At 38.6% G+C, this 23,776-nt stretch overlaps 1 protein-coding gene across 1 annotated transcript; it reads right to left on the bottom strand.

Annotated features, from left to right (window-relative positions):
- Nucleotides 1–18,919: 18,919 nt before the first annotated feature.
- On the bottom strand, nt 18,920–19,660 carry LOC147381556 (uncharacterized). The gene is made up of 2 exons (XM_086430271.1): nt 19,292–19,660; nt 18,920–19,135 (listed from the first exon to the last, which is right to left on the bottom strand). The coding sequence occupies exons 1-2, from the start codon at nt 19,658–19,660 to the stop codon at nt 18,920–18,922; spliced, it is 585 nt and encodes a 194-aa protein (XP_086286397.1).
- Between the last annotated feature and the right edge of the window lie 4,116 nt (nt 19,661–23,776).

Genomic DNA, 23,776 nt, shown 5'->3' with positions numbered 1-23,776 from the left:
AACATAAACCTAGCACTCGGCCCCCAAAAAGAACATCCACCTCTCTTAGGACGAACAGACTCCTAATAGAAGTAGTCATGATGCTCACTGGATAACGGACTCTAGTTGTCGGTATGACCCACCAGATAATCCTCACTAAACGGCTCTACGACTGTCTCTTCCACTGTAGGCTCTGAAGCTAAAAAGAAAACAGGAAGCAAAGGGTGAGTAACTAGTAGGTCCACAAACAGCCCCTACTAATAACCTCACCTAACATGTACAAATAAGCATATTGAAACATTTTAATACATGCAAGTTTTACTATTAAAATTACTGTTAACTGGTACGTATAGCCAGGGATGAGCAACTAAACAGTTTTAAAAATTCACATGGCCTCAGTCATCAGTACTCACTATACATTTTCATTTTGTTGTACCACTATGATTTATCACATTGAAATAACAAGCATGCTTTGTAGTTTATAATTCAAAATATAGCAACAGATACATAATACAAAGTAGTGGAGTAGTGGAATTAGAGAGTTGGGATTCATGACTGGATCGCTCCCATTCGGGACATGATGTTACAACATAAATCTGACTTTTAGTTCCTGATTTTGTGGTCGGTCGCTACTCTTACCACACTGATGACCATTTATCCGGCTCAGGCGGGCCGTTTGACGTAACCATAAGCAAAGGGTCTCTTTTCGATGTGTCAGAACGTTCGACTACTACTAGATTGTTAGTGATCACTAACTAATCATCTTCGTCTATGCCTATCAGGCGTGCATGTGATTCCCAAAGTAAACACTCCATTCATATACGACCACCTTTACAATACACGTTCACTGGTAAAGATAGAAGGGAATGGACTCGGATTCCAGTTGTGACTCCACTCTCATACGCGTCCTATATCACGTATGAGCTTGGTGGTCCCTATCGTACATCCCAAGATAATACACTACTCCGGATGACATGATGCACTATCTCTTCAGGCATTCACAGACTCTTTAATAACTCACAAAATAGCTACGTATATATATCATTTTTATTTAAAAATAAAAGAGAAATTAACAGAACAGGATTGGGAGTGGATATCCAGTTTCCTACCATGCAACTGTGGTCGCCTAGCTTAAAATAAACAACAGTACTTAGAGCCTCTACGTCAACATAAATTTAAATAAACATGCAACACTTTCATTTATCCCTGGATATCCCTTCACCAACCTACACACAACATACAACGTAAAATGCAGACATCGCCCCTCGGTGTGATTATGACATTTTACCGATTCATCCCTTTTCCATTCTACCGTATTTTTACTTCTCTACTTTTCAAACCAAATATTTACTTTTCAAGCTTTCAAATTCACTTTGATCATTCGGTCGAAAAACTATCCAATTTTCATTAAAACGGGGTCCCAATAGGCATGCGAAGGCAAATTGCCAAAACTGGAAAAGTTGATGAAAGTTTGGTTAAGTGTCGGAAACTCGATTTTTCAAAATTGTCGAAATTGAAAACGAATTTTTGTAAATGAAGGCCCTTGAAAACATGAGAAGGGTCATGTAATTTTGTAACATAATTCAAAGTAATGCAAAGGATATCACGCGAATACTTGAAACATTCCCGTCGTGACGAAATTTTATTTATTTTTTTCCCGCTTCTTTTGTAGGAGTTACGTGGGCCATAAATAGTCATTTTGGCATGTTAAAGGCATGAGGAATCCAAAAACAATGTCAGAAATTTTTTGGGTGCTTTTTGGTTTTCACAGTGGCACAATGATTGGTGCACGGTGGCTCATGGTGGCACCGTGACTGGAGAACGGTGGCACAGTGACTGGAGTACGGTGGCACCATCAAAACACAGGAAATTCACGAATTTTTCCATTTTTTTCATCGTTTCTTCGAGTTTTTCACTCGTTTTCGATTCTAATAACTTACCCATGAATTAAATATTCAGACTACGATAAAACACATCAAACATAACAATTTCTATCATGATTTTAAAGTAATTTAAACGACATTCTATAAATTTAAAACATACACAAGTTTCGAAACATCCCTAAATGTAATTTTTCTAAATCTACGACTACTAATAAGAGTTGAGAGTCCCCTACTTGGTTCGTGGTTGTCAATGGTGATGAACCAACACCAAGGATCAATGTTTGGGGGCTCAAAGTTCCAAAAGTGATTGAACTCGGGTGCCAACGGTGTAGTTGGTCGTGAAACCCTCTTTGAAGGTGTTCTTCCCCTTTCTAATGACGATGGATGACTCTTATTTGATTTGGATGAGATTCTATAGTGGGTATAGATGAACCTACTTGCTGATTTTTGTGAGAGAACACGAGAAAGAAAGGAAAATGAAGGTTAAATGGGTTGAAGGTGTGAAGTTTGTCGATACCGACAATTTTCTCTCCTTCGCCGATGATCAACTCGGACTCGCTTGTGATAGATCTTGATGGGAAGCGTTGAAACCCTACGTTTGTAGAATGGGCTGATTCTTAGTGAGTTGGAGAGGAGAAAGTGAATAAAACAATGAGTTGGTTCTTTTTATAATAAAAGCTGGGGGCATTTTTGTATTTTTCCTTCGTTTCTATTTTCGATCAAATCTTGACCATTTGAACTCAAAAAATGACATATGAGTATTCAATTTCGAATAATTTTTCGTTGCTGACCTCATGGTGTGGTTAAATTTTTCTGATTCTTCTTCTATCAAAAATTCAATGTTTTGGGTACCACTTAAGACAAAATTCGAGGATTTTATAACTTTCTCATCCGAACTCGAATTTGAACACTCTTACAGGCTAAAGTATATATTTCAATCATTTTAAACCTAATGGCGAAGTCAAAATTCGTTAAAAATGAAAGGACTAAAATTCGAGTATTCTACCCTAAGTCTTTCTTTTAAGATTGTATCGAAATTCACAATTTGATTTCCTCGAGATATAAATTAAAAACTCGGGGTGTTACATTCACCCCCATAAAAAAAATTTCTTCCTCGAAATTGAAATCATAACTTATTCTCAAAATAGTTCTGGATACTTAGCCTGCATCTCAACCTCTTTTTCCCACGTGGCTTCTTCTACATTATGGTGCCTTCACAATACCTTGAATAGAGGGATAGATTTTGATTTGAGTTATTTTACTTTCTTGTCTAGTATCTATTCTGCACTTTCTTCGTAGGATACGTCTTCATCTACCTCTAAATTCTGCAAGTCGACTATGCGTGAAGGGTCTAGTAAGTACTTCTTCAGCATGGACACGTGGAACACATTGTGAACTTGTTCAAGCTGTGGGGGTAGAATCAATCGGTATACCACTGGACCTATCCGTTCAACTATCTCGAATGGTCCTACAAATTGTGGTTTTAATTTGCCCTTCACGCCAAATCTGGAGATCCCTCTTCGAGGCAATACGTTCAAGAACACTTGATCCCCAACTTGAAATTCTAAAGGTATGCGCCACTTGTCCGCATAGCTTTTCTATCTACTCTGAGCAGTTTTTAGTATGTCTCGAATAATGCATACTGTCTCAGTAGTTTTCTCAACAATCTCGGGCCCCAATAACGTAGCATCTCTAGTTTCTGCACAACCTATTGGTGATTGACACAGCCTACCGTATAAAGCCTCGAATGGTGCTACGCTGATACTAGCTTGGAAGTTGTTATTATAGGAGAATTCTACCAACGGTAAGTGACACTTCCAACTCCCTCTGAAATCCAAAACACATGCCCGCAACATGTCTGCTAAAATTTGAATTACTCGTTCGGACTGTCCATCAGACTGTGGGTGAAATGCTGTGCTGAAGTTCAGTTGAGTACCCATTGCTTTGTGCAGACTCTCCCAGAATCGGGAAGTAAATCTGGGATCCCTGTTTGACACGATAAAAACTAGCAATCCATGTAGTTGTACTATCGCAACTATGTATATCTGACTCAGTTTGGGATGAAATGCGTTGATTTCGTCAGTTGATCCATAATCACCCATATGGCATCCGACCCGTCACTAGTTCTCGGTAACCCTACTACAAAGTCCATGGTCACGTGTTCCCATTTTCATTCCGCTATGGGTAATGGTTGGAGCAAGCCTGCTGGGTTACGATGTTCTGCCTTGACTTGTTGGCAAGTTAGGCATCTACCTACATATTCTGCAATTACCTTTTTCATACCCGGAAACCAAAAATTCCTTTTCAGGTCTCTATACATCTTCGTACCTCTTGGGTGAATCGAATATAGGGAACGATGTGCCTCGCCTAATATGTCGGACCTCAATTGCAAGTCCTACGGTACCCACATCCTACCTCGAAACCTGATAACCTCATCTGATCCTTTCGACCAATCTAAGTCAATCAGGTCCCTAACTCTCAGCTCATATTTCCCCACATCTTCATCTACTTTCTGGGCTTTTTTAATTCGTGCTATCAACTCATTTTCAATTCTTAATGTACCAAGGTACATGTGCGGTCTAAAATTTTCCCTTAGAGTCTCAAATACTGTTTCTGCGACTTGTTCAAGTAATTGCCATTCTTTCAACATCATATGAGCCATGGTGTTTCTACTTAACGCGTCGACAACCACATTGGCTTTCCCCGGGCGGTACTTGAGGGTATAGTCATAGTCCTTGAGGTACTCCATCCAACATTGTTGTCACATATTTAATTCTCACTGCGAAAATATATACTTGAGGCTCTTATGATCAGAGAACACTTCAAACTTCTCCCCGTATAGATAGTGTCTCCAAATGCGTAGTGCGAACACTATAGCAGCTAACTCAAGATCATGTACTCGATAATTCTTCTCGTGATTCTTCAACTTCCTAAATGCGTATGCCACTACTTTCCCAAATTGCATCAATACGGCTCCCAAACCAATCCCAAAGCATCAATGAAGATCGTCAAGCCTTCACCAGGAATCGGAGATACTAAAATTGGAGCGGTCGTCAATCTTTTCTTCAATTCTTGAAATGCAATCTCGTACTTGTCATCCCACTCAAACCGGACATTTTTCTGCGTCAATCTTGTCAACGGTGCTGCAAGAGTGGAGAATCCCTTAATAAACCTTCTAAAGTAGCCGGCCATCCCAAGAAAACTTCTAATATCTGTCACTATCTTAGGCTGTTTCCACATTAATACGGCTTCAACCTTGGAGGGGTCTACTGCTATCCCTTCATTGGACACCACGTGTCCTAGGAATTTCACCCTCTGGAGCCAGAATTCACATTTGCTGAACTTGGCATATAACTTATACTCACGTAAAATTTGTAATGTGACTCTAAGGTTTCTCTCGTGATCCTCCCTCGACTTAGAGTAAATTAGGATGTCATCTATGAACACAATGACAAACTTGTCGAGGTACTCCCAAAATAACCGATGCATCAGATCCATGAATGCTATCGGTGCATTCGTCAGACCGAAAGGCATCACTAGATACTCAAAGTGTCCTAGCCTAGTCTGAAATGTAGTCTTCGAAATGTTCGCCTCCCGGATCCTCAACTGGTGGTATCCAGATTGCAAGTCGATTTTAGAGAAGTATTGGGCACCTTGCAGTTGGTCAAATAAATCATCGATGCGTGGAAGGGGGTATTTACTCTTGATAGTCACTTGATTTAACCTCTGATAGTTGATATATAATCCTTCTTCTTGATAAACAAAACTAGTGCTCCCCAGGGTGTGGAAATCGGTCGAATAAACCCCAAGTTAGTAAGCTCATCAATATGCGCTTTCAACTCTCGGGTTTCTACAGGGGCCATTCGGTATGGTGCGATGGAAATAGGCCCTGTGCTTCGTACAAAATTGATAGAAAACTCTATCTCATGACTTGGAGGCAAACCTGGTAATTCGTCTGGAAAAACATCCCCAAATTCCCTGACTACCTCTACCATATCCGGTGATGTCTCTAGCTCCACTGCACTCAAAGTTCCCAACTGGTTGTAGGGCCGTCTCTTCTATACCTGGATCCTCGAACCTTGACTTTCAGATATCCTGGCCTTCTAAAGACTACTGACCTAACGAAACAATCTACGTGGGCATGGTTCTGCACTTGCCAATCCATCCCCAATATCACATCAAAGTCACAATTATCTAATGTCATAAGGTCGGTACTCATCTCCTGGTCCTCTATCCTAGTTATACAACTTCAACACAATTTATGGGCTATCTGTCGATCTCCCAACGGTATGGATAGTTTTTGTAGACACCCCAATTTGAATGGGCCCCTACTCGAAAGGACCCAAAAATATAGATTTTTCAATAAAAATTGCCAACGGGGCCTCAAAAGTTCAAATCAATCGAAATATAGCATTTTGATCGAATCGAGCCCCCTGAGACCTTCTAATGGTTTAGCGGGCCCATCAAAGGGATTTAACCTACCCTACACCTTCCCAACCTTCACCGCTCTGCTCTTATATCCCGAAATACCCGATTTTCAATAAAATTCTCCGACGGGCCTAAAAAGCCCGATTTACCAACACGTGGCATTTTGATCAAACTAATGATCTCAAAAATCTTAAAAAATAAATAAAATTAAAAAACAAGACTTTGGACGCCTACCACCTCCTATACCCTCCACCTCTCCAATTCCAAATCCGAAAAAACCCATACCAATTCATATCTAACCCACAACCCTAACTCATAAACCACAATCCACATCAACCAATCACTCTTTTATTTTCAAAAGGTGACATATATCATCACCCCCTCTTACCTCCCTCATCAAACCACCCATCCTATCACTTTTCTCTAAAAAATTAACTACCCACATCACCTTTTCTCTAAAAAATCACATCAACCCACACCCTCCCCTAACCTACCCACATTATTCCCTATAAACATCTATTCTCTCAAATCAAACACCATCAACCCATACCCCCCTAACCTACCCTCATAATTCCCTAATCCCTATTCTCTCAATCAAACACCTCCAACCCACACCTCCCCCTAACCTACCATCGTCATACCTCTCCCTAATCTACTATCATCATTTCCTATAAATCCATCTTTATAACCTAAACCTATACCCATCATCTCAAATCAAACACTCAATCTCTTCCATCAATTAAATCTAAACCCCTAACCTCCACACATCTTGCCACATGTCACCATCTCCTTCACCCATCAACCACCCTCTTATATCCTCCATTCTCTTAAACCAAATACCACTCAATCAATAAATCACCCTCTTAAACACCCATCATCTCATCTCACCAAACACTTCACCTAAATGGTTTGGGTAAGATCCAAACCATTTGGATCAAAGCATAACCCATTTATCTCCATTACATAAAAACCCCTCTCCCAACTCCTAATTTCATACCCCCACCTTTAAAACATATGCCATTCTCTACTCTCCCATTCTTCACCCCATTATACCCTTAAAATACCCTCCCAACATCTATAAAAACCCCCCTCCTCTTCCCAAGAATGGTTACCAACTCTTACTAAAAAAATCTTACCAAGTCTCACATAAAAAATCACTCTACTCTCTACTCATCACTTCACTTCTCTCTAACACTAATCTCAAAAAAGTTATATTTTCATAACTCATTAAGGACTCAACTCAAGAAGACATAGAAGAATAAGAAGGAAGGAAAGAAAAGAAAAGAAAACCTTGAAGCTTCAAGGTAGGTCAAAAGAACACCCCCCTCTCTCTCTCGACCTTCTCCATATCCCTTTTCTACTACTCTCCTTTCACCTCTCTTTAATTTTTATTTTAGATATCCCTTAAGATGTAATGTTTCCCCTCCCTTATCTTCGGTAGATCAAACTTCGATTTGGTCGAAAGTATAAGGGTTGTAACTATCTTCATAAAAAAACATAACCGATTTAACCCATCAAATCGATTTGAGGCAACCGATTTTTGGGTCCTTCTCAACTCATGAGAATGGGTCCATAACCATTGCCAACACTTTTAAAAATGTGTTATTTCCAAGTCTAAGGATCTATAAGGATCATCTGCTTCAATGGGATGATCCTATAATCAAGCCAAAAATAAATCCCGACTTAGGGTACACATTATCAACACGTGGCCCTTTATTTTTATTTTTGTATTTTTAATCAAAATGATTGAGTTAAGTTGAGGTTACCGCCACTTAGCGGGGAGAAAATGGTGCTTCACACCTTTTCTTTTCTCCAACCGAGCCGCTTACTCCAAATCTTAAGGATTGATTTGTACCTTATCCATCGCGTGTCACTACATGCGAAAAATGTGCATCGGATGACCATTCACACCCACTTACTAGTACTACGTTGGCATCCCATGAGGGGACTGACCACGTACTAGTACTACGTTGGCAATCGGGACATGTGACTGTGTGGCTCACAATAGGTCAAAGGCTCAGGTCGCTCCAGCCTGGGTGCATCAATATACCTCTCAGAATCACCTGATCAGATGGTGTTGATGCCCCCAGTTTGATATACCCTAAGGTACGTGACTGGAGTTGTGGGTTTCATGAATGACGTCGCATCTCCGAAGAGACCGGGCCACGCACTAGTGCCACGTTGGCTTAAATAGGACGTGTAAGTGCTCAAAACAGTAAACGTGCATGTGGTGTGTGCGAAGCAGGGTGGGGTGTGCCCGGGGCTTTTTTCAAACAAATGGGCCCACGGGTCCAATCAAATCACTATAACATTGATATCACATTGAATATTAAATACCAATCCAATCACATTGCATCATATCAACATTATGATCAATCATCAAACACGAATCTCAAGCAAGATTGTGGCATGTTAGATAGGCAATTATCATAAAGACTAATAATACAGTCCAATCAAGGCTATCTTGGGGTGACCCTAACCAAATCCAATATTGAGACATGCACACAGCAAAACACTTTATTTCTTTATCAAATGGATTTGCTCCCTTTTTTTTTTATATACGGTCCAATCGGAATTATTTTGGGTGATCCTAAAATAATTCAAGATTTCAAGAGATATCAAATTGAGGATATAACAATCATTGATGAGATAAAGAAATTTTTTTTTTTAAAAACCTCTTTTTTTTTTTATTAAAATAAATAAAAAGAGGGAAAGAAGAAAAGAGAGAGAGAGAGAAGAAAAAAAAAACCATTAAAAAAAACCAAGATTACAACCTTTAAATAAATCCTATTGGCACACCCAACCAAGTCTATAGAAATTAGGCAATTAATTTCTCATAACTTGGTGCATTCTGACTCTGGATAAAAACACAGGCTTATGTGGAAATAAAAGTGAAGGTGGGGGACGAGTTAACTGTTGCGTGAGTCAGACCTGGTCAAAGCTTGTAGCCCAAGCTTTTAGATTAAACAACAAAATCAGAAACATTAGGCTTGGCCCCCCATAGTTTCTAGATTTTAAATCACAGACGCGATAATGCTGTAGCGCATGCATGCATGCCTCAGATACGTATCATCGACTTACTCGTTACCCATCACACGTGAGACTTTCATGACATGGTAATAAATTAATCCCTCTCATTCACTGTAAAAACCAGCGAAGACCCATCTCGAAGATCTGGTCTGACAGGACCTAATTTTCAAGGACGATAATCGAACTACTATTTGTGGGGCAGTCCAGATTGCAAACGTCATGGGAGACAAATGCTCAAACAGCAATCTTTGACCTGGAGATCTCTTCACTGGCGTTGCTAATGGACCATGACAAACTAAACAAAAAAAACAGCCAGGAATGCTGAACTCAAAGTCCTTGTCAGCCCAATTGAAAGTTCGGTAATCATCCTTCTCTTCACCTCAAGACTTACCAACACTCGGCAACTGTAGTATGGAATTTTAGATGAATGTCGTTGTAAAGCACAGACTCAGAAAATAACCAGTTGATTAATGTATTTCAGACACCATGGATGCTTAAAAGAAAGCTTATACAACTCTTCATCACCAAAAGACTGCTTGTATATCGTGTTTGCCCTCCAAAAGGGTAGTCTAATGGGAAACTTAGTGTATAATAGAAGCAGAAACTACATTTATGCACCAAATCTGAGATCAAAGACAGAAATTTTGGAAACCATAACATCAAAAATCAGATTGACGAACCAAAGGGTTACAACATTGTCATCAGTCGTTAGAGAAGAAGGAGGATTGATCTCAAAGAGGGCTGATTTAATGATCAAAAGGAAACTAGATCAATATCAGATCAATTGGAAATCAGGGAGAAAGACGAAAAGAGAAGATGAGGGCGTGGGTGAAGAGAGAAGATGGAAGTGTGAAAAAAAAATTCCTTGAAAACACACTCTTTATAAAATTTGATTTTAACACCCACGTACACTGCTAACAGCACCCCAAAGTTTTGTTTTTTTTTCACTCTTTTTGCTTGCTGTCATATGACCACAGAACGTTTGAATTTTTTTTTTTTTTTAATAAGTAAAAATACACTACTATTAAAGGACAGATCCATACATGTTTTTCTTTTTTTTTTCTTTAAATCTTTTATTAGCCAAAACGGATACACTTAAAAACATAAAAAACAATGATTATAATAGCTTAGTGAAAAAAAAATCCTTTGTTCTTTTTTTTTTTTTAATTCCCCAGGTTCAATAATTATTATTCCATCCCCAATAAAATTATTCCTTTGAAATTTAACGTTTATTTAGAATCACCCAAAGTGACTCACGATTGAACCAAAAAATTAAAAAAATAATAATAATAGTAATATGCAAAAGTAGAATATCTACGATCCAAACACGCGATCAGTAATTGAACAAAGAGATTGACACAAACAAAAACAAAATTAAAAGAAACAAAAAATAATAATAATAATAAAAACAATCTAGATCGTTTTAGCAATACTCCCATACTTGGGATTTTTCAAGTTTGATCCTCAATGTCCCCAGTGGAGTCGCCACTGAAAGAGCTCTTGATCCGCAGGGTGCGCGGATCCGCTTTTGACCCTTGAGGTTTGGGAGTCGCCACCTAGTTATTACGATCTAGGAACCAAATTGACCCTACAATGGATAAAAAGAACTAATCTACTATAGAAATCTTAATCCGGGGATCATGTTACGAGGTTGGAAGGTGTTAGGCACCAATCCCGCCCGGCCAATGCCGGTCTCTACTTATCCCAAATAGATCTTCATTGCTAATGATAAACCTAGATTAAAAAAAAAAAAATTTACCTTTGATCTGCAAAAGTGTTATTCCCTCAGATCTGGTTAGAATGGCTCCTTGTACCGTATTCCTTACTTCGTTCTATCTTCGGATCTGATTCCTGATCTCCGAGGTAAGGTATCTCCTTCTTGGATCTGAGTGTTTCAAATTTGTTGTGGATTTTTGTGATGTTTTTGAGAGGTTTTTGGGTGTTTTTGAGGCTAAAATCGGAGTAGGGGTGTTAGGGAAGGAGTTGGGGCTCCAAAATTAGGGTTTTGGGGAGGCTATGGAGGCTTCTTTACCTACTTTTCCTAGGGTTTTTTCTTTGATACGAAAATAGGGTGTGGAGGTTCCTATTTATAAAGTTTTTAGAAGCATTAGGGTTTGATTAGGGTTTCTTTTAGGGTTTCAATTAGGGTTTTGACTTAGTCTTTAGGGTTTTAAGGTTTTGACTTTAGTCTTATGAGATTGACTTGATTAGTTTAGATTAGGGTTTTGATTTAGGGTTTTGACCTTAGTCTTATGAGATTGACTTGATTAGTTTAGATTAGGGTTTTGATTTAGGGTTTTGACTTTAGTCTTATGAGATTGACTCGATTAGTTTAGATTAGGGTTTTGATTTAGGATTTTGACTTTAGTCTTATGAGATTGACTTTAATACTTGACTCTAGTCTTACTTAATTGACTTTAATTTTGACTTTAGTCTTATTTGATTGACTTAATATCTTGACCTTAGTTTTGCTTGATTGACTTTAAATTTTGGAGAAACCCCCTCTATTATATCTTTAATTCTTTGAACCCCCAAATGGAGGGGTCCTAAAGAAATATCTTGCGAACCCTTAACAATTTTGCTTGAAAACCTGATTAATAAATTTTTTGGTTTAAATTTTAATAATTAATTTCATTAATGTTTCACTTTACATTATTTAATGATTTATTTATCAATTTCAAAATTTTTAATTATTAAAATTGTGAAATTACCATTTTGCCCTCGGAGAGGATTTTTTACGTTTTAAGTCGTTTTTCAATGTTCCAGGATGTTTTGAAATCAATTTTTCGTAAGGAATTCAATGGGAATGTTGGTTTTTGTCATTTATGAAATTTTTTGCGTGAAATGATCATGAATTTTATGAGGGGTATTTTCGTAATTTTGTCAAATTTTGTGAAAATTGGCGAAATGATTTATTTGGTTTCGATTTGTCGTTTTATGTATTTGAACAGATTTTCCTAAGCGTAATGTAGGCTCTAAGGTTATTTTGATGTTAGGGGTATTTTGGTAATTTGGTCATTTTTAGTGATTTTTATCGTGAAGCTTCTTTTTTGGCTTGCAGGATGATGATTTCTATGTTTCTGGGGTAGTATTTTCCTAGCGTAGCGTGGTTTCTAAGTTTTGTTAGCTCGAGATACCTCATCCGTATTTCTAAAACATATCTGGTAACAAAATAAAGCATTGGAATAGACATCCATCATTGGGAACCTTTGCGATCGGGTTGACGACTTGATTAATCAGGCGGATGCAAAAATGGGGTGTCTACACCATGGTACTCGGACATCAAAGCATATCTTTAAGTTCGAATCCTCCCATTAGATGCAACGTCAAACGATCGAAGGACTATTCAGAAATTGGCAGGATAATTTTTATCAGTAATGGCATTCTGTACAAGAAATCACACCACGAGGTCATACTTCGATGTGTAGTAAAAGTAGAAGCAAAACGACTAATTGAGACTGTACATAGTGGAGTCTGTGGACCCCACATGAATTGTCACATGCTGACCAAGAAGATCATGAGGATGGGATACTATTGGTCGACAATGGAGAGTGACTACTATCAGCATGTTCGCAAATGCCATCTATGTCAGATTTATGCCAACAAGATCAATGCTCCACCATCAGAATTGCATAATATGACTACTTCTTGGCCTTTCTCGCTCTGGGGCATGGACGTCATCGGGCAAATCTCACCAAAAGCAGCAAATAGGCATTGTTTCATCCTAGTTGCCATCGACTACTTCACTAAATGGGTAGAAGAAGCATCTTATGCCAATGTCACCAAAAGCAACGTCCTGAAGTTTGTCAAAAACAACATTATCTACAGATACGGATTTCTCAACGGACTAGTGACTGACAATGCCAAGAACTTCAAGAACAAGGATATGATTAAGATGTGCGAAGAATTCTAGATCACTCATCACAACTCTGTACCGTACAGACCCAAGATGAATGGAGCAGTCGAGGAAGCCAACAAGAATATCAAGAAAATAATCGAGAAGATGGCAGTTACATACAAAGATTGGCACGACATGTTGCCTTTTGCACTCCATGCCTATCGAACCTCGACTGGGGCAACTCCATACTCACTGGTATATGGAATGGAAGCAGTCTTATCCATAGAGGTTGCGATTTCCTCCCTCCAGATCTTAAAAGAAGCAAAGTTGGATGAAGCTGAATGGATTCAAGCTTAGTTTGACCAGTTAAATCTAATCGAAGAGAAGCGCCTCGCAGCCATTTGCCATAGACAGATCTATCAGCGACAGATAACTCGTGCCTACAATAAGAAAGTCAAACTTAGGGTTTTCTCACCAGGAGACCTTGTTTTGAAGAAGATTTTGCCAATTCAAGAAGACACCAAGGGAAAGTTTCGAACAAACTATGAGGGACCATTCATCGTACAAAAGGTAATGATAGGAGGAGCTTTGATACTTACGGAGATGGACGGACAAGTCTTCTCGCAACCGATCAATGCTGACACTATTAAGAAATACTACGCCTAAGAACTAATCCTGAAATGACGAAAGGCCATCCTTGATATCCTGAACAAACTATCTACCTTAGTCAATCCTTTTGAGCCATCACGTTCATTTCTTAACCTAAGATTGGGGCAAGTCAACAACTACAAAACGATACAAAAAAAATAAAAAGAAAAAAAAAGAAAAAAAGAAGAGACAATCAGAAAATCAAATCAAAAGCATCAAAAGTACTCCTGGCCCCCATGAGGTTAAACTGTGAACGGCTAAAAATATAAAAAAATCAAAACAGTCAAAACTCGAACACTTGATCTAAGCTCGACCCAAATCTCTAGCCTAAACAAGTTCGAGAGACGTTGGGATGAGACATAGATCACTTTTTTCGAAATAAAAATAGACGAGCCCCATGTCTAAACCACTCTAAATACATCCAAACCTTAACTTTTTTTGTATCCTTCCACTACCATAAGCCTAAGCCAACGTTTCGTCCCACTAAAAGTCATTTCTGATCAGAGAATGTTCGAGGGCAACACAATGACAATGACAGCACCAATGATCTCGCAACTTGGTCCGGACCTCAAAGTCTTGTTAGTCGTTGGAAGACTCGAGAGGGGAATCCAGGTCGGATATTAAAAAAAAAAGAGTACTCGAAGTGTAGAGTAGCCAATGCCGTGGCTCAACTTGAGTTGCCGAACCACGAATAGTCATTCGCAAACTTGAGAGGGGAATCTAGATCTATTACTCAAGAAAGAGTGCCACTACAAGAGTAGAGTCGCCGATTTCGCAGCTCAACTTGGGTCACCAAGCCACAAAGACACAAAGACTCCGAGCAAGAACCACAATGTAAAAATCCAAAAATACAACCATAATCTGAAAGGGCACAGTGAAAATCCGAAAGGGCGCTATGAGTAAAAAAATCAAACTATGGCAAGATCAAAGCCACCGACACGATGAAAATCTCAAAAAGGACATCGATGCGTAAAAACGTGGAAACCGGGTCTGGTGAAAATCGTAATTGGCACCAGGGGCAATAAGGGTAAAAAAAAAACAACTCTTGGCCTGCAAGAGTATAAACTGTGAACGGTGAAATCTTTCCAAAATTCCAAGACCCAAACAGATAATAGTTTTCCAATACCAGGGCACTGGGGATGACTCTAAAGGAACCAAAAGAGCAATTGATGTTTATATCCTCTATATTTGGCAAAAATATTAAACACAACCAAAGATTTTAGAAACTCTGAATTTATCGTACGCATTTGATAAAGACATTTCCTTAAATTTTAAAAAACTACTATTTTGGTCAATGACGACAAATCTAGGTCTCATTCAACAAAACTTCATGTTTCCAAGAATAATAGATATACCTGAGGCCAAGTAAGTACAAAACCTATTTTCTTTGCATTAATCTTTCAATATTTTGCATACATTCAGATAATGACAAGAAAATACAAAAAGTGGTAAACAACGCAATCGATCAAGCATCAGTGTAAAAAATGAAAAATGAGTCAAGACGTTCCTTCAAAGCACGGATCTGGGTAACCTGGCTCATCACCACCTCAGTGTCCAAAGCATCACGACTCAGTAGGCATCACAGATGGAGCCCTTCAAGTGATGACAACAGAATTTCAAGTCCTTTTACCTCTGGTTCTGACTTGAAAGAGTTTCTTTGTTAGGTATTGTAAACAACATGCCGAGGGGATTTGGGTGGTGGTCGATATTTTCTTACATCATTTGTGTCCTAGCCCGATATTGAGATATCGAAGGAGGCCATTAAGCTGTTTAATCCAAGAAAAGCCAAATGGTTACTCCAAGTTTATATGGATCGAACATGTAGAAGTGGATGACAAAGCAGTTCACAGTATATATAGAACACTGGTTAACTTTAACCTTGGATTTGGAACAAAGTGATGGGTTGCTACCTTAGATCGATAATGCGAACGCCTTGCAAGTGTTATGGCTAGTGACATGCCAACTGGAAATATTGGTGTGATGATGAATCAAGAAGTGCGAAAAAGTATGTTGATATTGCAAAAGAGTAGTACCGATGCAACAGGCTTGTTCGTAGTCTATGCTCCTGTTGATATTGTTGCAATGAATGTGACTCTAAATGGGGGTAACTCAGACTATGTAACCCTCCTGCCTTCAGATCTTGGTTGATTCGACTCCAACAGCAAAATTCTCTCTTGGATCTGTGGCAACTGTTAACAACCATATTGCTTGCACCATTGAAAAGATCAAAGACACCACTACAAGGGACAATACATGAATTGAGAAGAGTAACTTGTGGCCCAACAACAAAACTCTCTCTTGGATCTGTGGCAACTATTAACAACCATATTACTTGCACCGTTGCAAAGATCAAAGACATCATTACAAGGGACAATGCATGAATTGAGAGGGTTAACTTATGGTAGAAATAGACTAAGATAAAAAAAAGGGCAATGAAGAGTGGATTAAAATAATAATAATAATAAAAAAATTCAAAAGAATTTAAAAAATCCTTTCGAGTTGTACTCAATTCCGATTTGTTAAAACGTGACTGAAGAAATATTTGAATTTCTAAGCTCATCAAAATTTCATCAAATCCAAGATCTCACACGAGCTCCGCGCCATCGAGATCAAGGAATTAATAAGGTAAAACTCTATCAGACCTCGTGCTTGAGTAACCATTTTCTACAAAAATCTTCAATACAATCGATAATTCAAAATCGCACTTTTACATAATTTTTCTGGCCTGTACAAATAGGGGTTTAGTCTATTCTTTGCAGTTCTTTGCACGCAATTCCTACAAAGAAAGACAGCTATAAACACCCTAATTTGAACGGGCCCCTACTCTAAAGGGCCCAAAAATACAGATTTTTCAATAAAAATTGCCAACGGGCCTCAAAAGCCCAAATCAATCGAAATATGGCATTTTGATCGAATCGAGGCCCTTGAGACCTTCTAATGCTTTAGTGGGCCCATCAAAGGGATTTAACCTACTTTACACCTTCCCAATCTTCACCGCTCCTCTCTTATATCCTAAAATACTCGATTTTCAATAAAATTCTCCGACGGACTTAAAAGCCCGATTTGCCAACATGTGGCATTTTGATCAAACCAATGATCTCAAAAAATAAAAAAAATTAAAAAACAAGACTTGGGATGCCTACCACCTCCTATACCCTCCTCCACCTCTCCACTTCCAAATCTGAAAAACCCAAGCCCAATGCCCCTAAGCCCAAACCCATATCCAATTCATATCGAACCCACAACCCTAACTCATAAACCACAATCCACATCAACCAATTACTCTTTTATCTTCAAAATGTGACAGATGTCATCACCCCCTCTCACCTCCCTCATCAAACCACCCACCCTATCACTTTTCTCTAAAAGATTAACTACCCACATCACCTTTTCTCTAAAAAATCACATCAACCCACACCTTCCCCTAACTTACCCTCATTACTCCCTATAAACCTTCATTCTCTCAAATCAAACACCATCAACCCATACCCCCCTACCCTATCCTCATAATTTCCTAATCCCTATTCTCTCAATCAAATACCTCCAACCTACACCTCCCCCTAACCTACCATCATCATACCTCTCCCTAATCTACCATCATCATTTTCTATAAACTCATCTCTACAACTTAAACCAACACCCATCCTTTCAAATTAAACACTCAATCTCTCCCATTAATTAAATCTAAACCCCTAACATCCACACATCTTGCCACATGTCACCATCTCCCTCACCCACCAATCACCCTCTTACACCCTCCATTCTCTTAATCCAAACACCACTCAATTAATCAACCACTCTCTTAAACACCATCATCTCACCTCACCAAACATTTCACTCAAATGGTTTGGGTAAGATCCAAACCATTTGGATTAAAACATAACCCATTTACCTCCATTACATAACTACCCCTCTCCCAACTCCTAATTTCATACCCCCACTTTTAAAACATATGTCATTTTCTACTCTCCCACACTTCACCCCATTATACCCCTAAAATACCTTCCCAACATCTATAGAAACCCCCCTCCTCTTCCCAAAAATGGTTACCAATTCTCACTAAAAAAATCTTACAAAGTCTCACATAAAAAATCACTCTACTCTCTACTCTCAACTCTCTACTCATCACTTCACTACTCTCTCACACTAATCTCAAAAGAGTTATATTCTCATAACTCATTAAGGACTCAACTCAAGAAGACATAGAAGAAGAAGAAGGAAGGAAAGAAAAGAAAAGAAAACCTTGAAGCTTCAAGGTGGGTCAAAAGAACACCCCCTCTCTCTCTCTCTACCTTCTCCATATCCCTCTTCTACTGCTCCCTTTCACTTCTCTTTAATTTTTATTTTAGATAGCCCCTAAGATGTAATGTTTCCCCTCCCTTATCTCTGGTAGATCAAACTTTGATTTGGTCGAAAGTATAAGGGTTGTAACCACCGTCATAAAAAAATAAAACCGATTTAACCCATCAAATCGTTTTGAGGCAACCGATTTTTAGGTCCTTCTCAACACTTTTAAAAATGTATTATTCCCAAGGCTAAGGATCTATAAGGATCATTTCCTTCAATGAGATGATCCTATAATCAAGCCAAAAATAAATCCTGACTTAGGATACACATTATCAACACGTGGCACTTTTTTTTTATTTTTGTATTTTTAATCAAAATGATCGAGTTGAGTTGAGGTTATCGCAACTTGGCAGGGAGAAAAGGGTGTCTAAAACCTTCTCTTTTCTCCAACCGAGCCGCTTATTTTGAATCTCAAGGATTGATTAGTACCTTATCCATCGTGAGTCACTACGTGCCAAAAATGTCATTTTTTCGAAAAATGTGCATCGGGTGACCATTCACACCCACTTACAAAGTGAATGGTGGCGACTCCAAACCTTGGTAGATGTGGCCATCGTAATCGTGAAACCACCTATCTATAGTTTCATTACTCGACCCGTGTCAAAAATCTTAAAGTCTAACAACCGTGCAATCTCGGTAGAAATATATGATCAAGAAGAACCGGTATCAAACAATACCGAATCTTAACATTGGAAATCAAAATTGTACCTTCTAGCACCTCATCTGAAATTGGTATCTCCTCCTGAGTCAGATGATACACCCTGTCCTAGGGTCTAGGAATCACCCCTAACTGTGGTTGTGATGAAGGACAGTTCCTCCTGATATGTTCCGCCTGCCCGCACCCAAAGCATGTTAAAGGTCCCTTCTGTATAGGTCTATGTGGAGCAGGTGGTTTCAGAATCTGTTTGGTTGGTCCCCTTGGCCCTACTGGCCTTATTGGAACTCCAACTGATCCATAACTTGACGGCGTAGGAGCCCGATACTGCGAATATGTAGGTCTAGAAGCACTCGGTCTCGAAAGCATTGGCCTCTTAGTCAGAACGGCTCTAGGAAGAAAATAAGTATGGGGTCAACTGGCCTGCCCCCTTGAAATCTATAGCTCCATCTCCTCTTGCTCAACCCTCTAAGCTCGGCTCACTGTGTCTCGATAGCTAGTGGTCTTAATCACTGACATCCTGGCCCTTAAGTAGGGTCGTAGTCCTCTGAAAAATCTACGAGCCTTCTGTAGATCGGTAGAAATGAGCTCGGGTGCATATTGTGATAATCTAGTAAATCTCAACTCGTAATCCGTAACGGATAGATTTCCTTGCACCAAACCTAAAAATTCCTGATGTTTGATCTCTCGGGCCATCTCAGATATGAATCTATCCAGGAACATCCTTTCAAAATTGGCCCACTCGAAGGGTCCCTCTCGTAAAACATTCATCTCGGAACACCACCGATAGCTGGCATCCCCGTCAAGCTGAAAGGCAGCCACCGGTACCCACTGGTCTCTCGGGCACTGCATGGTGCTCAAAATCTCTCGGGTCCTCAAAACCCACTCATCGACCTCAGCTTAGTCGGAAGAACCTCCAAACCTGGGTGGGCATAGTCGCTGGAAGTTCTGTAGCCACATCGTCAGATCTGTCTGAGTTTGGGGTGGGATAGTCCTCGTGGCTCTCAGCGGCACAACCTGTGGCCGTGGCTCTTATGGTGACTCTTGAGGTGGAATAGGGTCGGCTTCTTGTGAAGAAACCTAGCGTTCCCTCAACTCAGCCACCTCATCGACTAGTTTAGCTTAAGACTCAAGCATCTCCTCCCTAAACTTGTTCTGTGACTCAACCATCTGTCTCATAAAAGATATTAGTTGTGCTATCGGATCGGGGTCTGATCCGATGCCTATTCCATCTCTACTGTGTCTTGGCCTCTCCCTCGGCCTCTACCTCTACCTCTGTCTCGCCCACTCATCTCGTTTCTATTCATCAATAACAAGGCATTTATTATCATCAGGCTAAAGTCGTTCTTATGAAAGAATTAATGAATATCTTGAATAGGAATTTAGTAATGAACACCATTTTCATTACTAATAGAACGAACCTAGAATCCTATCTTGGTCTTACTAGGCTCTATGGACTCTAGACACGGAAGAGCTTGTAATCCCAATACGGAACTACTAATGAGCTCTGATACCATTTGAGGCATCCCGTCAAATGCTAACACAAATCCCAAGGTCAAACCTCGAAGTTTAAATAATTTTCTCTTCTTATGTTAGCGTTTCACGGAAATCAAAAGCAAAGAAAACTGATAAGCCAATAATCAATAAATCCTGTATATAGCAATGTTTCAAAATACACAAGATGTGGAAGACAATAAATTACGAATATCGTAGAATTTGATCAGATTTGCACAAAAAGATGGAAATATATAGGATTACAAAAATTTCTTCACTCTAACATAGACATAGCACTTGGCCCCCAAAAAGAACCTCCACCTCTCCTAGGACAAACAGACTCTTAGTAGAATTAGTCATGATGCTCACAAGGTAACGGACTTTGATCGTCGGTATGACCCACAAGATAATCCTCACAAACGGCTCTACTACTTCCTCTTCGACTGCAGGCTCTGAAGCTAAAAAAATAGGAAGAAAATGGTGAGTAACAATAGTTATCCAGTAGGTCCACAAACAACCCCTACTAATAACCTCACCTAACATGTACGAATAAGCATACTGAAACATTTTAATACATGTAAGTTTTACTATTAAAATTACGGTTAACTGGTACGTATAGCCAGGGATGAGCAACTAAATAGTTTTAAAGATTCACATGGCATCAATCATCAGTACTCATTATACATTTTCATTTTGTTGTACAACTATGATTTATCACATTGACATAACAAGCATGCTTTGTAGTTTATAATTCACAATATAGTAACAGATAAATAATACAAAGTGGTGGAGTAGTAAAATTTTGGAGTTGGGATTCACGACTGGATCGCTCCCAGTCGGAACGTGATGTTACAACATAAATCCGACTTTTAGTTTCTGATTTTGTGGTCGATGCTACTCTTACCACACTGGTGACCATTTATCCGGCTCAGGCGGGCCATTTGACATGACCGTAAGCAATGGGTCTCTTTTCGATGTATCAGAACGTTCGACTACTACTAGATTGTTAGTGATCACTGACTAAGCATCTTCATCTATGCCTATCAGGCGTGCATGTGATTCCCAAAGTAAACACTCTATTCATATACGACTACCTTTACAATACACGTTCACTGGTAAAAGATAGAAGGGAATTGACCCGGATTTCAGTTGTGACTCCACTCTCATACGCGTCCCATACCACGTATGAGCTTGGTGGTCCCTACCGTACATCCCAAGATAGTACACCATTCGGGATGACATGATGTACTATTTCTTCAAGCATTCATAGACTCTTTAACGGCTCACAAAATAACTACGTATATATATATATATTATTTTTATTTAAAAATAAAAGAGAAATTAACAGAACAGGGTTGGGAGTAGATATCCAGTTTCCTACCATGCAACTGTGGCTACCCAGCCTAAAATAAACAACAGTACTTGGAGCCTCTACGTCAACATAAATTTAAATAAACATGCAACCCTTTCATTTATCCCTGGATATCCTTTCACCAACCTACACACAACATACAACGTAAAATGCAGACATCACCATTCGGTGTGATTCTGACATTTTACCGATTCATCCCTTTCATATTCTACCGTGTTTTTACTTCTCGACTTTTCAAATCAAATATTTATTTTTCAAGCTTTCAAATTTACTTTGATCATTCGATCGAAAAACTATCCAATTTTCATTAAAATGGGGTCCCAATAGGTATTCGAAAGCAAACTGCTAAAACTGAAAAAGTTGATGAAAGTTTGGCTAAGTGTTGGAAACTCAATTTTTTAAAGTTGTCGAAATTGAAAATGAATTTTTATAAATGAAGGCCCTTGACAACATGAAAAGGGTCATGTAATTTTGTAACATAATTTAAAGTAATGCAAAGGATATCAGGTGCATACTTGAAACATTCCGTCGTGACGAAATTTTATTTATTTTTTTCCTACTTCGTTTGAAGGAGTTACGTGGATCATAAATAGTCGTTTTGGCATGTTAAAAGCATGAGGAATCCAAAAAAAATTTAAAAAAACTTTTCGGACACTTTTTGGTTTTCACTGTGGCACCGTCAGAACATTGAAAATTCACCAATTTTTCCATTTTATTTCATCGTTTCTTTGAGTTTTTCACTCGTTTTCGATTCTAATTACCCACCTATGAATTAAATATTCAAAGTATGATAAAACAAATCAAACATAATAATTTGTATCATGAATTTAAAGTAATTTAAACGACATTCTATAAATTTAAAACATACACAAGTTTCGAAACATCTCTAAATGTAATTTTTTGAAATCTACGACTACTAATAAGAATTGAGAGTCCCCTACTTGGTTCGTGGTTGTCCATGGTAATGAACCAACACCAAGGATCAATGTTTGGTGGCTCGAAGTTTCGAAAGTGGTTGAACTCGGGTGCCAACGGTGTGGTTAGTCGTGAAACCCTCTTTGAAGGTGTTCTTCCCCTTTCTAATGACGATGGACGACTCTTCTTTGATTTGGATGAGACTCTATAGTGGGTATAGATGAACCTACTTGCTGATTTTTGTGAGTGAACACGAGAAAGAAAGAAAAATGAAGGTTAAACGGGTTGTAGGTGTGAAATTTGTCAATGACGACAATTTTCTCTCCTTCGCCGATGATCAACTTGGACTCGCTTGTGATAGATCTTGATGGGAAGCGTTGAAACCCTACGTTTGTAGAATGGGCGGATTCTTAGTGAGTTGGAGAGGAGAAAGTGAATAAAAGAATGAATTGGTACTTTTTATAATAAAAGTTGATGGCATTTTTATATTTTTCCTTCGTTTCTATTTTTGACCAAATCTTGACCATTCGAACTCAAAAAATGACATATGAGTATTCCATTTCGAATAATTTTTTGTTACAGACCTCATGGTGTGGTTAAATATTTTTTATTCTTCCTCTATCAAAAATTCACTATTTTGGGTCCCACTTAACACAAAATTCAAGAATTTTATAACTTTCTCATCCAAACTCGAATTTGAACACTCTTACAGGCTAAAGTATATATTTCGATCATTTTAAACCTGATAGCTAAGTCAAAATTCATTAAAAATGAATGAACTAAAATTTGAGTATTCTACCTTAAGTCTTTCTTTTAGGATTTTATCGAAATTCACAATTTGATTTCCTCGAGATATAAATTTAAAACTCGGGGTGTTACAATAGATGATGATGATTGTATTAATTATTTTCTTTGAAACTGGTCCTTGAAAGCTATATGAATTCTTTTGTTGGTTTGAGAATTTTCTCATTCTTACATTGAGACTTTCATAAGTTTCTAATTAGTTCCTCTTGTGAAATACTACTCTCAAGGACATAGTGATGGTTTTAGTTACCTTAATAATTTTTAGATTAAAGCTTATCCAAAAGCAATGGTAGTGCTCGTTATTGTCTTTTACCTCCATGTTCACAAAACAACCAATTTTTATACAATCATTTTAAATAAAAATATATCAGTTGTCACTACCT

This window comes from Akebia trifoliata, unplaced genomic scaffold, assembly GCF_017979445.1.
Source record: "Akebia trifoliata isolate Shusen 1 unplaced genomic scaffold, ASM1797944v1 Contig00356, whole genome shotgun sequence".
NCBI lineage: Eukaryota > Viridiplantae > Streptophyta > Magnoliopsida > Ranunculales > Lardizabalaceae > Akebia > Akebia trifoliata.
Note: the sequence above shows the minus strand (reverse complement) of the source record. Positions and strands in the feature narration are given on the sequence as shown.